The sequence below is a fragment of the Xiphophorus maculatus genome, chromosome 14 (assembly GCF_002775205.1).
Source record: "Xiphophorus maculatus strain JP 163 A chromosome 14, X_maculatus-5.0-male, whole genome shotgun sequence".
Classification (NCBI taxonomy): Eukaryota; Metazoa; Chordata; class Actinopteri; order Cyprinodontiformes; family Poeciliidae; genus Xiphophorus; species Xiphophorus maculatus.
The window spans coordinates 10243162-10257659 of NC_036456.1; the positions used below are offsets into that span (position 1 = coordinate 10243162).

Sequence of the window (14498 nt, forward strand, 5' to 3'; positions counted from 1 at the left end):
AAGTATGCTTGGACAAAAATCAGTTAAGTAAAATGATTATAAATGAATGAAAAAATTTTTAAAAAACAGGAGTGTACAAAAACAAATCTTTTAAATAAAAAAAACTGCTATAAAATAGGAAACTACCAAGAAAAGCAAAAGACAAATAAAGAGTCACTTCATCTGTCTGCTATAATGTAAGCAGCTGCTTGTATTTGTTTAAACTTTGACTTCAACTAGTCGTCCTCCTATAGCCTAAATCTCTCTGTAGGAGTACAAGATATGCTCCTTATTAAGGTACGCTCAGAAGTAAATATATGTCACTTAAAAGCTCAGGTTAACTTTTTCTGAAAATTCTTTCTAACAACAACATAAACTTTAATAAGCCTATACATGTGAAGATACACAATGATCCTTGAAGGCAGCTGAAGCTGAAAATAAACACACAAATTGTGGTGTGAGAAGCGTGTGAAGATGCATCATCTCAAGAGCTATACCTCGTTTCCAGCTTAGATCCTGTTTGTATAACAGCAGAACTGTACGAAGAAAATCCTTGGCTTTATAGCAAACCACCAGTTTTGACCTTGACAGCACACATAGTATCATATCTCTGTGGCACACAATTTTAAAGACACTTTTAGGACTTCAGCATGTTTATGAAAGATGTAAAATGAATCTCGATTTACAGTGAAGCTCTTTGTCGTACAAAGGTTTCTCTCATGCAGACAGACAGACCTGGTAAAAGGCTGCTGAGTGTGCTGAAGTTGCTGTTGTGCCCATGGAGGGTTGTGCTCTAGTTTTAAGTAGACCAGGCTGTCATTCGGCCCCAGTGACCAACAAGGTGTGGTACAGCAAAGATCATTCTTCATCAGCACAAGGAGGCCACACACTGCTGGAGCAAGCTTCTATGTCAGGAATCAGAAAAGAACATGTTAAACAGAACAACAGGCATGTGTCAAAAAGGCTTTAAACCAAATTATTGTACTGGTAAAACCAGGTGTTTAACATTTAAAAACAAGTAGTAAATACAAAAATTTCCTATTTGAGGCACTTTAAAGCAGTATTGCTGGCAGATTTAAATTTTTTCTTCTAGATGGTTGACTGATGAAGAAAACAACCCCTCTGGGGATTTTACTAAGTTTCTAGTTGTAAAAATTAACAGAACAGCTACTCTCCCTGAAGTTGGAATTTACAGGTGGAAATCCAATTTGACTGCCTTTTATTTATGAATTTACCTTATCCGTTTGTTAAAAAAATCCTTAAGTTAACAGGTAACTTTGGTGATTAAACTTACCAAAATGCAGAGAAGTGCACTGTAATTAGATTGTATTAACAGCAGTTACCCTGGCTGCTTTAATACATTGACATGTTGAATTTACCCAAATAGAGCAAAGAACTCAAGCCAATTATATGTAACGCTAACGTTCAGGACCAGTGACCTATCTTGCAATCTCAGTGTACAGGCCACTAGAGTCCACTCACTTGTTCATGATCTAATTGAGTTGCTCCATCCTGAAACATCATTGTTAGCACCACCACCTCTGCCTGCCCAGCCTGCTTCAGCATGTGCATTCTCTCCTCTGGGTTCAGCCTCCCAGCATCCTTTATTCTGCCATCGGATGTCAGGCTTGTAGGGTGTGAGCCAGCCTTGGAGTGAGTTTGTAGCTCACTAGTCGTAACTATGTCATGAAAACCTTTTAGACCGTCGATGGCTGGATCGATCCTCAATTTGGCCAACCTACGTTTGCACAGTTTGGAAAAGAGGTTCTGTTTCGGCGCAATCTTTCCCATTTCATTGGAGGATTTTTCCAGTTTGCTCTGACTAACGGGCTGAGTTCGCTCCAGAACATGTGATTGTGTAGGGATTTTAAACCTAACATCTGTCTTCGGAGTGATTTTAAACTGCTGTTCTTCTGATGATGTTGGGCATCCAGAAATGAATGGTTGAAATCTGATTTTCTTCACCTCGCTGACGCCTCCTTCCACCACTGTCCATGGTGAGGAACGTGGCGGTTCCCACTTTGGAGGGCGACTTTTTTTATGGCTCTTCAGGAGTGGACTTACACATTGATGGTGGAAAACATCACATTTTCTTTTTTGGGGAAAGGATGGAGTGAGGGGAGGATGATGTGAATGAATCCCAGTAGTCTGTTGTTTTATGTATAGTTCTTTGTCAAGTGATGTTGTATTTGTGATCAAGTCCTGGGGCAAGGAGGAGAAAAGAAAGCAAAGCACAAAACAATAAAATCAGAAGGACTGTTTATGAAGATCTTATATGATGCTGTACAAAAAATATCCACAAAGAATGACATGAATAAAGACACTTTATATATGCACATATACTGTAGTACTTTGCAAAAATATGGAAACCGTTGGAACCTGTTCACATTTTATTAAGTCACAACCACAAATGTTAATATCTTTAATGCACAAAAACAGCACATTACAGTGAAATGGGAGTAAATTGTCCATGCCTTTCAATAATTTTTAACAAATAATCACAAAAAAATGCATATTTGCATTCATCCTGAAATAGATAAAATGCAGTGTCACCTATTGCCTTCAGATGTTACCTAACTAAGAAAGGGTAAAAACTGAATGTGGGACTCAGCCCTCAGCACTGCTTCCCAGACTAGAAGTCAGACAGCGGAGATGTTGTTCGTCTGAGAAGTCTGCCTGAAGCTGGGACAGGGTCACGGGGTCACTTTCATACACAACACCAAACTCCATCTGTTCCCACATTTTTTTTATTTTTTCAGGAAAAGTTTGCTTTTCCTGTTTTGTTAGTTAAATTACATGATTCAATATTGTGATTACTGCAGTAATTAAAAATTAATTACATGAGCTTCCTGATAATAAATTACAAGTCTCTAAAATTCTCTAAGAGACGTAAAAGAGATGTGATGACTTTCAAAGAATATAATGAGCAAGTGGATGAAGGTGCAAAATTCTGTACGGTTGTCAGCAAAGTGTTCAGTGGACAGGCATTCCTGTGAATCAGCTCCCTTAGGAGAATCTTCCTGATTTCCCTGTAAACACAGCCCGTTTTCCTGCTGACAAAGTCATGAACCTCCCTCGGGTGCTGTGCTACAGGATATAGATAGAAAACCAAGGCAGGCCATGGCCCGTAGCCGAGTGCTAGGCGAACGGAGCTGTGAGAGAGTGAATGACAAGGGAGAGAGAGAACATCCTCTGCTGATTGTAGCAATACAGTATCGCCTTGCACCTCTTTCTGTAATCTCCTTCCTCCCTCCATCTTTTCCACACACTCCCACATCTTCGATTCGCTAATTTATCTGTAACGCCATAAGCCCCACCCTTTTGTTCACTTTGTAGTTCTTATCACAAAGGACAACAGCACCAATAACGTCGGGACAGCTTCTTAAGAACTTTTGGTGAACTTTACAGCTTAGCAAAGGGCCTTCAGTTGTCTGCGCGCTGAAACACTTCCTCTACTTCCCAATTTCATGCAAGACAGATTAATTTGTCAGTGTCTATAGACACAGAGACCTAATCCCCTGCTGAAAGCAGCAATTAAAATTTAAGGACTTTTTGGATGCCTGCAATAACAGTAACAAGTGTCCCCAGAAAGAGGGATTAAAAGGCAGAGGTAGTGGTTGAGTAAGTCTCTATGAAAAAAGTGAGGAAGTCCCAAATAAACTACTTTTTGTGTTATTTTCCCGGACAAAAAGTTTTCACTAGAAATTTCAGCACATGATTAAAACCATCTTCATTTAATTTTTCATTGTCTCAGATTTCTGATTATATGCTGCTGTTTTGTTCCACTAAAACTCACCTGCAGTTTGCCATGATGTTGCTGGTTGGCGCGACGATCGAGAGGTCTGAACTCTGACCTAAGCGGCTCGAACTCCAGGGAAAGTGTTGGTACAAGACATCGCTCACCATCCGAGCCCTCTGGAAGAAGGCAAGTGACAGCGTTTTTAAAAATCAGATCATCACTTTTCTTGCACATCGTGAATCAATAAACCTATTCTGTTGTGTAAGCATATTTTTTAGTAAGCATGTACGAGGCCATAAAGACAGCCGAATGCGTCAGCACAGTGCGACAGAAGGAGCTCTGCCAGGATTATATCAACCTGCTTGCTGCTGACGGGGAATCTGTACATGAGTTTGTGTGTGTCCGTTGATTCAGCATTGTCTGTGCAGCTTAGACTCAAGCTCCTTCATGTAGGTGAAAACTGAGTGAGCACAACATTATGTCAAAGATGTTTCCCCAGCACTGACATGCCATCGCTGCCACTCCGCAGAACGGAAGATGGCGGAGTTGCACTAATGTTTGAGTTCAAATGTTTTTGTATTTCCCTACAACAACTCCCTCAAACTTTATTATTATTACTAAAGCTGGTTAGTACTGTTGCCTTAAAGTAAGATGGTACTGGTCCCGGCTTGAGCTTTTTCAGCGTGTAGTTTACATGTTCTCCTGGTGCATGATTGGGCTGTCTCCTGGTACTCCCGCTTCCTCCCACAGTCCAAAAACACGATTATTGGTTTGATTGGTTACTCTACAATAAAAATATTGATAAAGCACTCCTTAGTGTGCTATCTACTTCCTTCTTGTTTAGTCTGAAACATAGAGCAAAACAAAAGATGTGCATCTCAATGTTCAATCAATTTTTAGTACATTTCTATTTGCTTCTGCCTTTAGAAGAAATAGTTGAAAAAAAGCACTTCCTTTGAATTTTTTTTTGTTCAAAAGTTACATATGCTTAAGTTTCTTTGTGTAAAGAAAATTTGAACAAATTTAAAGTATGTTTAAATTCTCTTTTGTTGGCACCAAAGTAAAACTTTACTCTTCCCAGGGCTCCAGCACATTTTCCCTGTTACAATTTTGTACTTTGCAGGACTCATATTTCCAGAATCCTCAGTTCAATTTTAGCAACAAACACAAGAAAATAAATACATAAAAACTTCACTCTGAATTCATGACAATTTTTAGAAAGGTCAGTGTTTAAACACAGAACTATCAAAAACCACAGATAAATTAATTGGATGGATGAACTTTTAAACAATGGTCTTGCTGACCATACAATCTAAGAAGGAAATTTTTTCCATTTTCTGTTTTCCATACTTATCCAAACCTAGACAATACAAAATAGAATTCAATACTTTTCCAGACTACAGACTATATTCTACATTATTCACAGTCCAATGTAAAACTAGTTATATTTTCTATAGGGCAGTAATACAATGAATTTCTGTGGTATATGAAAAAATATTTTTATTCTATTGACTTGGAGTTCAAAATTGCATTTTTAAGATTCTTGTCCCTTCAAAAAAGTAGGTTCAACACTTTTTCCATAGTATATAAATCATTAATTCTTCCAGTGATTAATTGAACCAAACATATTCTCAGTTGAATTTTTAGGGTAATGTACTATATTTTTAATCTGTTGATGAAAGCATGTATTTACAGGACTGTAGTACCCCCTGGTGGTGACCAGTGTATGTACAATTGTTTAATACTCAGGAATAAATGGATGATGATTAGTCAATTTAAGATAATGCTATTAAGCATGATGTTATAAAAATGCAAATACATAGAGGAAACTGAAAACAGGAAATTAGACAATAAATGGCAAATAAGAACCCAAGAAAACTCACCTGCAGATTTAGGCAAAAATCTGACTTCCTCCAACTTCTGAACATCTGTGTTTATTCTGTGTAAATCTGTGTCTTCAGTAGCAAAGCAGTTCAGCAGTTTGTGTTCGATATTTTCCTCATAGTCTGTTTCTGACCTTCTTTCCACCGCCACAGCTACAAGGCCAAACCGTTCCAGGTTGTGAGAACTGTTGTCCTCAGTGGCTTCAGACTGAACTAGAGGTCCCTCTGAGAGTCTCCTCTCCGCTATATCAGCCACTGTCTGGCCTACGTCTTTTGTTACAAAGTCAATGGGAGGCAAGTGCTCCCTTTTATTTTCAATTGTGTTCAGCTCTGATTGCTGATGTTTATCTACACCACCAGCAGCCTCTTCTGAGAGGTTAGACACACTCTCTATACACTTTACTCTCCTGCCTGAAAGTTCAAGGCTCTCTGCCTCATTGGCACTAACATCCCAGATAGCTTCGTCTTCATTATGTGCACTTGATGAGTTCACTGTCTCTTTACGTTCATCAGAGAAAGGTAATAGTGTGTGACAAGCTACAGAATGAGAATCGGGCTGCTCTGTTGTCGAGGGGAGCTTTTCATCAGGGGCTTCGACGTCTTTGAATTGACTGAGCATGAAAGCTGGCTTTAATATACCTGCAGATCTTTGGGAGAAAAACAACAATTATAGAAATTTGAGCATTGCAACTGTATGGTTCACTTTCTCTACTTCTTACCTGTTGCAAGGGGAAGTTTCTTGATCAGACAGACAGTTTGGTAGTTGGAGAGAAAAGGAAAATGTGTCGTGTTGGTAGAAGGATGATTCTGTCTCCTGAGAGGATGATACCACCTGTCTGGGAAAGTGAGCAGGGGGGTCTGGGCACAATCTGTGGGAGTCTGTCTGGAAACGCTGATGATAGGGGAACGCCTGAGGAGTTTTCTTCTGGAGAGAGGCTTGACCATTGGCAGGAGTCTGATGACTCTGTGTCTCGTTGGTAGAGTTATGGTCACAGATGGGCCTGGATCGCAGCAACACAGAATAATATTAGTAGGTATTCTAACATTGTGCAATGTCACCCTGAATAGGAGTATCCAGAGATCACTTACTTACACTTATTTAGCAACCCAGAACAGGGATTAAAACTTGAAACCCAGAAAAACTACTGTAGCAACTACTTTTTAGACTCCTATTCTTCCAAAGCAGAAAAGGAATTAGACCAGAGGATATGTCCTTATACTTATCTACCAACCCTGAATAGGAGTATCTAGTTTATTTACTTTGGATCAGCATTATTAGCTTTTTCTTCTCTTGCTCTTTCCCTTGGTTTGTTATTTTGTTTGTATTTCCTTTTAATTCCTGTAAAGCACTTTGTATTGCCTTGTTGCTGAAGATGTGCTATATAAATAAAATTACCTTTACCTTTACTACACAGTAATATAACTTATTCATGAACCCTAGTTATGACATAGTAGAGCCTGTAAAAAGTGCTGAGCTTTTCCAACAAAACAAAACAAAACATTTTATTCAGATTTGAGGTGTTAGATCAATGCAAAGAAGTATATCTTTGTGAAACTTAAAGAAAATAATGTATAATTTTTATCAGCCATTTGATTCAGGTGTGTTAAGAGAAGAAACCCATCTAAAAGTAACAGGATTGTAGCTCTCGAGGAATGCAGTAGGGCATCTCTAAGAGGAACCCTATTCTGTTAGATATGATCCACATCTTATCACCATAGGAACAATAAATTGAGTGCTGTGCTTTTTGACAAACAAGTGAATGGATAACTGTAAATGAGGCCCCAGTCTGTCTTCTGCTCCATCCAGCTATCACTTCGATGCCTCTAAATAAAATCCAGAGCAATTATAAGCTTTAATTAGACACCAGAGTCCAGCTCTGTATATTTTAATATCAGTATAAATGCAAGTGTTCTGTGAAGGCCTCAGGTTGTTATATATCAGAGATCTCTGTTCAATACATCATCTGAAAATGGAAAGAGAGGCACAGCTGCAAACTTACCAGGACCTGGCCCCAACAATTATTTTCTATCGGATCAGGACAAAATTGATATTGGCCTTTATATAAAATGCTGTGTTTGAAAATACAGCACACCATCCCCACATGAGGAAACTTGATGATGTGGGAATGTTTTTCTTCTTAGTAGAAAAACCTGAGACTACCCAAAAGGTTTTCCTTTCCAACAAGAAAATTATCCTAATATACAGAGCTACAATGCAAAGGTTTAAATCAAAGCATGTTAAAGTGTAAAAATGGAAAAGTCCAGACATAAACCCAGCTCAGACTATATGACAAATCTTGTGTCTTGTATAGACACAAATGCTCTCTGTCCTCTCTAGCGGTGATTGTGCCATGTTACAAAGAAGAATGGGGGTAAATGACGGGCCAAGATGTGCAAACCTAGTAAAACACACCCCAATAACATGCAGCTATTTGTTGCAAAAGGTAAATCTACCAGAATTGAGAAAAGAGGCTACAAATGTACACCACACTACTTCTTTTTACTTGCAAAACATTTTGAAAATCTTTTCTTTCCTTCCACTTCACAGGAAAACACTACTTCATGTTGTTCTATCAAGTAAAATCTAGGTTGGTGATACAGCAAAAAACTTAAAAAAAAACTAGCCATCATGACTTTGCAATATTTGAGCTCTATTGACATTGGACATGGTATGAAGAGATGATAGCAGTTATCACTGAACTTTGGTCTAGCTAGGTATTTTATGGGTGATAATCAGTAATCTAATGGCCTCCAGTAGTTTATGTTACTCAGATGGAGCCAGATTCTGCTCTGCTGAGTCATGGCCGTAATACCCAAAGGCCATCTTTTTAGAGAGGTGCAGACTAATAAACTATATTTATTTATGTTTATAATTGTCAAGAGACACAATTTCATCTGACTTACCAACAGGAGAAATTGTCTTTACTTTCCAACTGACTGCAGCTGCTTGGAGTCCATGACTCCACATGGGTGTAATTACACCTTTCCACTAACATAAAAACACAGTGTAAGCAAATCCAAATACATAAGTTTATGACTTGTATGTAGGTCAGAATAAGCAAAAGCATTTCTGTACTGGATATTCAGTTGCCTTGTTTCATCACAAACATCTAAAAAATGTACAAGTGGAATGACTTGTTAAATAATAGTAGTGCTTAAAGTACTAGTAATCATATATAGGCTAAAACATCAAACAGAAAGTTATGGCAGGGACTCGAAATGGATAGCAAATGTTATTTACACACAAATGTAATGCTTATTTCTACTCTGACTGACTTTGCCTGCAACTGCTGGAGGAGTGCAGATTGCACCTGCGCTGATCCTCGGCCCGTAGAGCTGCCAGGATCTTCAGGGCTGCCTGGGAGAGTGGACCAGCGTACAACCTGCCGCTCGACTGCTCCATCTCCTCCCTAACACAGTGTCTGCTTCCTGTTGGTCTCTGGCTCTAGCTTTTACAGAGTAAAAAGGACAAAAAATACATTTCAGTGCTGCACAGACCTGAAATCTAAAGTAAAATTTCACAGAGATCTAAAAAAAAAAATATGTGGGAACAAAATTACAATAATAAAACTCCATGTTGATTCAACTGAATTTTATTTAACAGATAAACACAAACAAGTAGAATAGGATAACAGGAAGATATGAATATGAAACAAAGTTTTTTTTTTTTTTTAGAAATACCGCAATACTTAAACAGAACTGCTCAATTTCCCCAAACTAATCATTATTGCCTTCACAAAAGAACAGTGGTTCAAACTTCCAATAGATTCATCTCTATCGTCCAAAAGAGTAATAAGTCCTTATTGTCATAGCAGGAACAGAAGAGGAGCTGAGACGGCTGGAAGAGGTCCTCATGGTTTCACTGGTCTCCTCTGTTTGGTATCTTGTTCTCCAGATCTTCCACTACTTTCTGCAGAAGTCGTGTGTCCAAGTGGAAGAAGATGTACAATTCCCTTTCCCGCCGGAGCAGGGGATTGCGTTCTAGCTGAGAGCGCTTTGCTTTGACTTCTCCCAGGATTTCCTGCATCACTTGTTGTAGATTCTTCAACTGAGAATCAACTTCTACAAGTTTCAGTGTCAGTTCCTGTCGAGGGGGAGGAGAGCCATATGAGAAAGTAAAAGTAAATAAGGATCAATCTAATCAAACTATTTAAAAAATTGTTTTAGGTTTTTCACAAGTATTTTTCTAAACAAATGTTACACATTCACCACATTACATGGGCTGTTAACTGGGTAAGAGCTATTATTTTATTTGAAAACACAAAAAAAAATAGTTTGAAAGTGGTTTTCTAACTGCAAGTTTTCTACACACATCTTAGTTCCTGTGTGTTCTTCATCCAAAAGGCAGCCTGATGGAAACCTGTCCATGACTTGGCAGAAAATACTCTAAATGCAGCTCAGTAACACATGCCAACAAAACTGATGACTCACCACTACTAAGCAACACAATGTCCACGTTTCAAGGATGTTTGTTATCTACAAGTAGGACAAACTAAAATCTTTTTGACATATATCTGCAATGTTCTCTCTCCCCATTACAGTCATTGCAAGGTTGGTCCAGTCAATAAAAAGATGATCACTTATTCAAGCTATAGTACTACTACATACTGGCAAACAAGACTGTGCTAAATTTTAATTACTGTTTAATTAACTAGTTAGTCATAACCAAACAATGATTCTAGGGGCAAATAAAGAGTTCCATCTTCCTCAGTAAAGTAATTAATTATACTGATTAATTCAGAAACTTGGTTATATGTTTAACAGAAATAACACAGATTTTCTCTAGAGACTCCCTTACTATGCAGAACTTTATAACCCAAAGTGTGACACTGCATCACACAGGTGCCAATAAAAAGAATGGTGCTACCAGCTTCCCTCACCCAGAGTGACCGATGATTGTAAAATGAACAGACTCACGTTAAGAGCTGGGAATAAAGCATGGCAGATCAAGAGAAGTGAAAAAGAAAAACACCCACCTGTGCATTGGGACAAAAGGAGTCCTGGTCTGCAGTGGCCGTTGGACATACCTGCGGGCCTAAGAGCAACTGCTGAAGTTCAGTGTATGTGGCCCTGTGGAGCGCTTCGCAGTCACTGTACAGACGAGCGGCTATGTAGTGCTGTTCACGGCGGGCACCAGCTACTGAGTCTCGGCTCAACTGAATGTTGATCCTTAGGTTTTGGGCTGCTTGATCCAAACCTTCATACGTTTGAAATGGCTCTGATCGACCGCGGTCTGACTCACGGTCAAGGATCTGAAGAAGTCTGAGAAGAAAAACCAACATACAAGCATGAGACATCATTTGTTAAAAGGCAAGTTGTGGTTAGCAAGGAAAATCTGTAGTTGTAGCAGCACAGAAGTGCACAAGCTCGTATCAAACATGTTACCAAATGGTTATTTTTATATCTACCAGAAGATGTGACCTAAAGAACAAAACTAAGTGATACACGTACAAGCAAAATCCTGACATTTGAAACAAAAATTCCTGCTTAAAAGATGTTCTAAAGCAAATGTCAAAGACAGAGACAGTAATCCACTCCTGAGGCAAAGATTAGAAAATAAAACACATTTTTTGCTTAGTTTTGCTGAAATTCTGCAAGGTTTTTTCAATGTTGTTTAATCCCGTCCAGTTTAGCAAGTGAAGACTGACGTATCCACACTATATTTCAAACTCTGGCTACCGATCCTTTTCTCCCTCAAACTGAAAAAGTCTTACCTGCATAAGGCAACATCCTGGGAGCTGATGAATGGGTTAGGTCTCGGGTTGATAGCCAGGCCTGGGTGAGCCAAGGACTCTATTCTCAGAGATGCTGCCTTGTCTTCCTCCGACAGTCTGCTATCAATTTCCATCAGTTGATTCTGGCAGCACTTCCACCTTCTCAACTCCAGCTCATGAGCCAAGAGGAGCAAGTCAAAGGACGCTTTCTGACGAAGTAAATAGTCACGCACCTACGCGATGAGATTGATGTTAGTCAGCTATTAAACTGTGAAGCACATTTCTAGTGTCACAAAATAGCAGAGCTTCAATTTATTTTGACAGGAAAGTTGATGATACAGTAGATAACATATGGCTAAATATGAGACAAAGCTTTCAGAACACCTGTTGGGTACTGCAAAAAGGCTTTCAGAATGCAGTGAAGGTCCACCTTCCGGCAGGACAAAGACTCTAAACATGCAACCAGAGTTAAAATCAAAACGCTTAGATCAAAGCACATTCAATCTAACAGATCTAGATATCAATATAATTGAGACTAAGTTGCCAGACTTGAAAACTGATGTTCAGAGATACTCTCTATCCAATGAAGAGTGGAACTGTTTTTGCAGAAAAAAACAAAGACTTAAATTTCCAGATGTGAAAAGTTGGTAGAGATCTACTCCAAAGCATTTGAAGTGGAGCAAAAAGTGGGTCTAGAAAATTTTAACACAACATATGAATTGTTTGATCCTTGGCCCACAAACGGATTACCAAGCATCACATGAATCCTAATATGGTATTTCAGAGTATATTGACCCTCCCAAAGTGTTAAATAAAGTGAAATTAGTATATTAAGCAACTCACCTGATCCTGCCTAGAAATGTAGTAGTTTTGCCTGGCAAGTTGCAATGTTAGGTCTCCCCTCACCACAGGAACATTCAGCAGCCTGGCTGACTCTCTGAGAGCAGAAGGTACCGGTCCATTAAGCAGCGCTTCCAGCTCAGCCTCCACAGCTTGCAGCTCTTTCTTAGTAACGACATCACGCATGTGCAGGGAGGAAGAGGTTGAAATGCTCTATGAGGATGACAATAACAGGCAAAGGTAAGTTTAAAAGACAAATTGGGATCAACAAAGCTTTAGTATTAATTTGTTTACAGCACATCGCATTAATTTATTTTACCTTTGTATGACGAGCCTTTTCTGAGAGCCAGTCCAAGCCAGCCTTGACAGCCTTCTCTTCTGCCAAAGCCTGCATCAGCTGGTGCTCAGCCACAATATGCGACCACTGAAGTCGGGCCATTTCTGTCCTCCTGTGCTCAACCACGCGACTTCCACTTTTACAATCAGTACTCTTCTCCTTTTCATCTTCATAAGAGCTGAGGTCAAGGACCTGGAAGTGCTCAGAACATGATGTCTCGACAATGTCCGATATGCCATGAAAAAAATGCTTCTGAGTGAAGGCAGTGAGCGTTTTTGTGTTGAGCTCCTCCTGATTTAAGTAGGGATCCAAAGACAGCTGAGAGAGGAGAACTTTTGGCTTTTGGGAAATGGAGGGCTTTAACTGGTCTGCTTTTTGTCTAGCTTCTGGCTGAGGGAGGAACGATCCAAGCCTGCCAACCTCATCTGTTAGGTTTTGCAACACTGCGTTGGTGTCAGCATTCTCTGCTCCAATCAACGCAATAGCTTCCTTAAGCTTGCATGCAGCACTGTCCAGCTCAGCACCAAGTTGCAAGTCAACATCCGCATGGGATGTGGCTGCTACCTGCAGCTTGTTGTAGCGCCGCTGCTTTAACTCCTTCTCTTTACACAGTGCCTGGATTTCTGCCTCCAAGTCTTCTATAGCCAAATCCCCCTCCACCACAAACACAGAGGACGAAGAACGATGTCCCAAGATGTTTGTGCTGCTCCCATCAGAAGGCCCTATGGTTTTGAGAACCTCCGCCAGGGATGTTTCATCCAGGATATGTTTGCCAGACTTCTGCAACTCCTGAAACGCAACTGCCTCCTCTGTGGTCAGGACGTTCCTTTGGTTGAGGGTGCGACAGACGAAGCGCAAGAAATGAAGGTTCTCCGGGGCGCAGTCGAACAGCCAATCAAACTCTGAAGCCTGCAGTGAAGCTGCACCAGGATATGCCAGACGGCCCATGGCCTCCACAAACTGGGCACCGTTTAACATGTTTAACCTTACACTGTGCTGCTCAGTCATCCAGCAGCACAATGCGTAACAAGAATAATGACAATCAGAAGAGACATTGAAATAAATAAATGTATTAATGACCTTTTGAATTTAGTTTAAGCACATGTTTATTAAAGATTAAATTAAGCTGATCAAGCAAAAGATGGCCAATTTCCATCTGTAGCCCACTGACTATAAAGTATCTCCAAATTTTACATTCACTGTCTACGAAAGTTAAGTTCATGCTAAGTATTACTTTTGACTCTTTCAACTGTTTAATTATGACCACCTAAGTAGGTCACTAAAAATATTAAAATACATGATTTTACATCCAATGATAATTAGCGGGTCTGATACTTTTGTAGAAAAAAATATAATTGAAACTTCATAGATGCAAAGGCCAGTTAAGTCTGTCAGAGGTATAGAAAAATGAAAATTTAGGCTAAGTTAGTGCGTCTTTGTATGTACTTCATTTGATGTAATCGGTATCATGGCGATAAGATGTGTAAATGTCATAGAATCAACGAGTCATCATTACATTAACACAACACGGCCAAACTGCTGTTCACATGACGCAGTCGATTAAAACTCTGCGTTAGCACAAATACTGAGGTCAAAACATGCATAATACTCCAAACGAAACATTTAAACATCAAATTATTATACATTAGGTGTCACGAGCAATAAACGTACCACCATTTATGATAAAAATGAAAGGTCGTAATGCCGAGTTTAATGAAGAGTTTAGCAACAAACATCGGCAACTAGCTGGAAAGCTACAAAAAGATAGCTGTAGCGCGTGAGTCTGTAGGTGACTTGAACGTACTGCTAGATTGACAGGAATAATGAGTTTAAAACTTTAGTTTTGTTTGAACTCAACACTTACAGTTCGACTCCAAATGATCCAATTTTATTCGTTAAAAGTTTCAACGGTAGCCTTCCTCGCGCCAACTTTCCAAACTGAGCGTCTTGACGTTTTGCGTCATACGTAAAAGGCTGACCTGCTTATTCAACCAATCACAGTTGCG

General features: G+C 39.5%; 2 protein-coding genes across 4 annotated transcripts in view; both read right to left on the reverse strand.

Moving 5' to 3' along the window:
- The window catches only part of poln (DNA polymerase nu), a 44827-nt gene extending 39072 nt beyond the window's left edge, over nt 1-5755 (reverse strand). The window contains exons 1-5 of the mRNA XM_023346681.1: nt 5602-5755; nt 3776-3894; nt 1462-2181; nt 715-884; nt 477-589 (exon numbers count right to left, since the gene is read on the reverse strand). Coding sequence (XP_023202449.1) covers nt 477-589; nt 715-884; nt 1462-1770 — 592 coding nt within the window. The 5' untranslated portion in view covers nt 1771-2181; nt 3776-3894; nt 5602-5755. The remainder of the gene's footprint in view (nt 1-476; nt 590-714; nt 885-1461; nt 2182-3775; nt 3895-5601) is intronic.
- A 3423-nt stretch (nt 5756-9178) lies between these two features.
- On the reverse strand, nt 9179-14442 carry haus3 (HAUS augmin like complex subunit 3). Of its 3 annotated transcripts, none has more exons than XM_023345789.1 (6): nt 14357-14442; nt 12475-13488; nt 12159-12368; nt 11316-11548; nt 10629-10863; nt 9179-9685 (listed from the first exon to the last, which is right to left on the reverse strand). In XM_023345789.1, the coding sequence occupies exons 2-6, from the start codon at nt 13468-13470 to the stop codon at nt 9461-9463; spliced, it is 1899 nt and encodes a 632-aa protein (XP_023201557.1). In that variant the 5' UTR covers nt 13471-13488; nt 14357-14442; the 3' UTR covers nt 9179-9460. The 3 variants fall into 3 exon arrangements, with proteins under 3 accessions (XP_023201557.1, XP_023201555.1, XP_014327317.2); XM_023345787.1 differs by having other exon boundaries at nt 10578-10863; XM_014471831.2 differs by lacking the exon at nt 14357-14442 and having other exon boundaries at nt 10578-10863; nt 12475-13500.
- Nucleotides 14443-14498: the final 56 nt, after the last annotated feature.

Coding starts and splice junctions, on each gene's coding strand:
- haus3 (XM_014471831.2), bottom strand. CDS start 13,500: ATGACTGAGCAGCACAGTGTAAGGTTAAACATGTTAAACGGTGCCCAG. Junction 12,369..12,474: donor AAAAGGCTCGTCATACAAAG/GTAAAATAAATT, acceptor TCATCCTCATAG/AGCATTTCAACCTCTTCCTC. Junction 10,864..11,315: donor CAGGATGTTGCCTTATGCAG/GTAAGACTTTTT, acceptor TTTTCTTCTCAG/ACTTCTTCAGATCCTTGACC.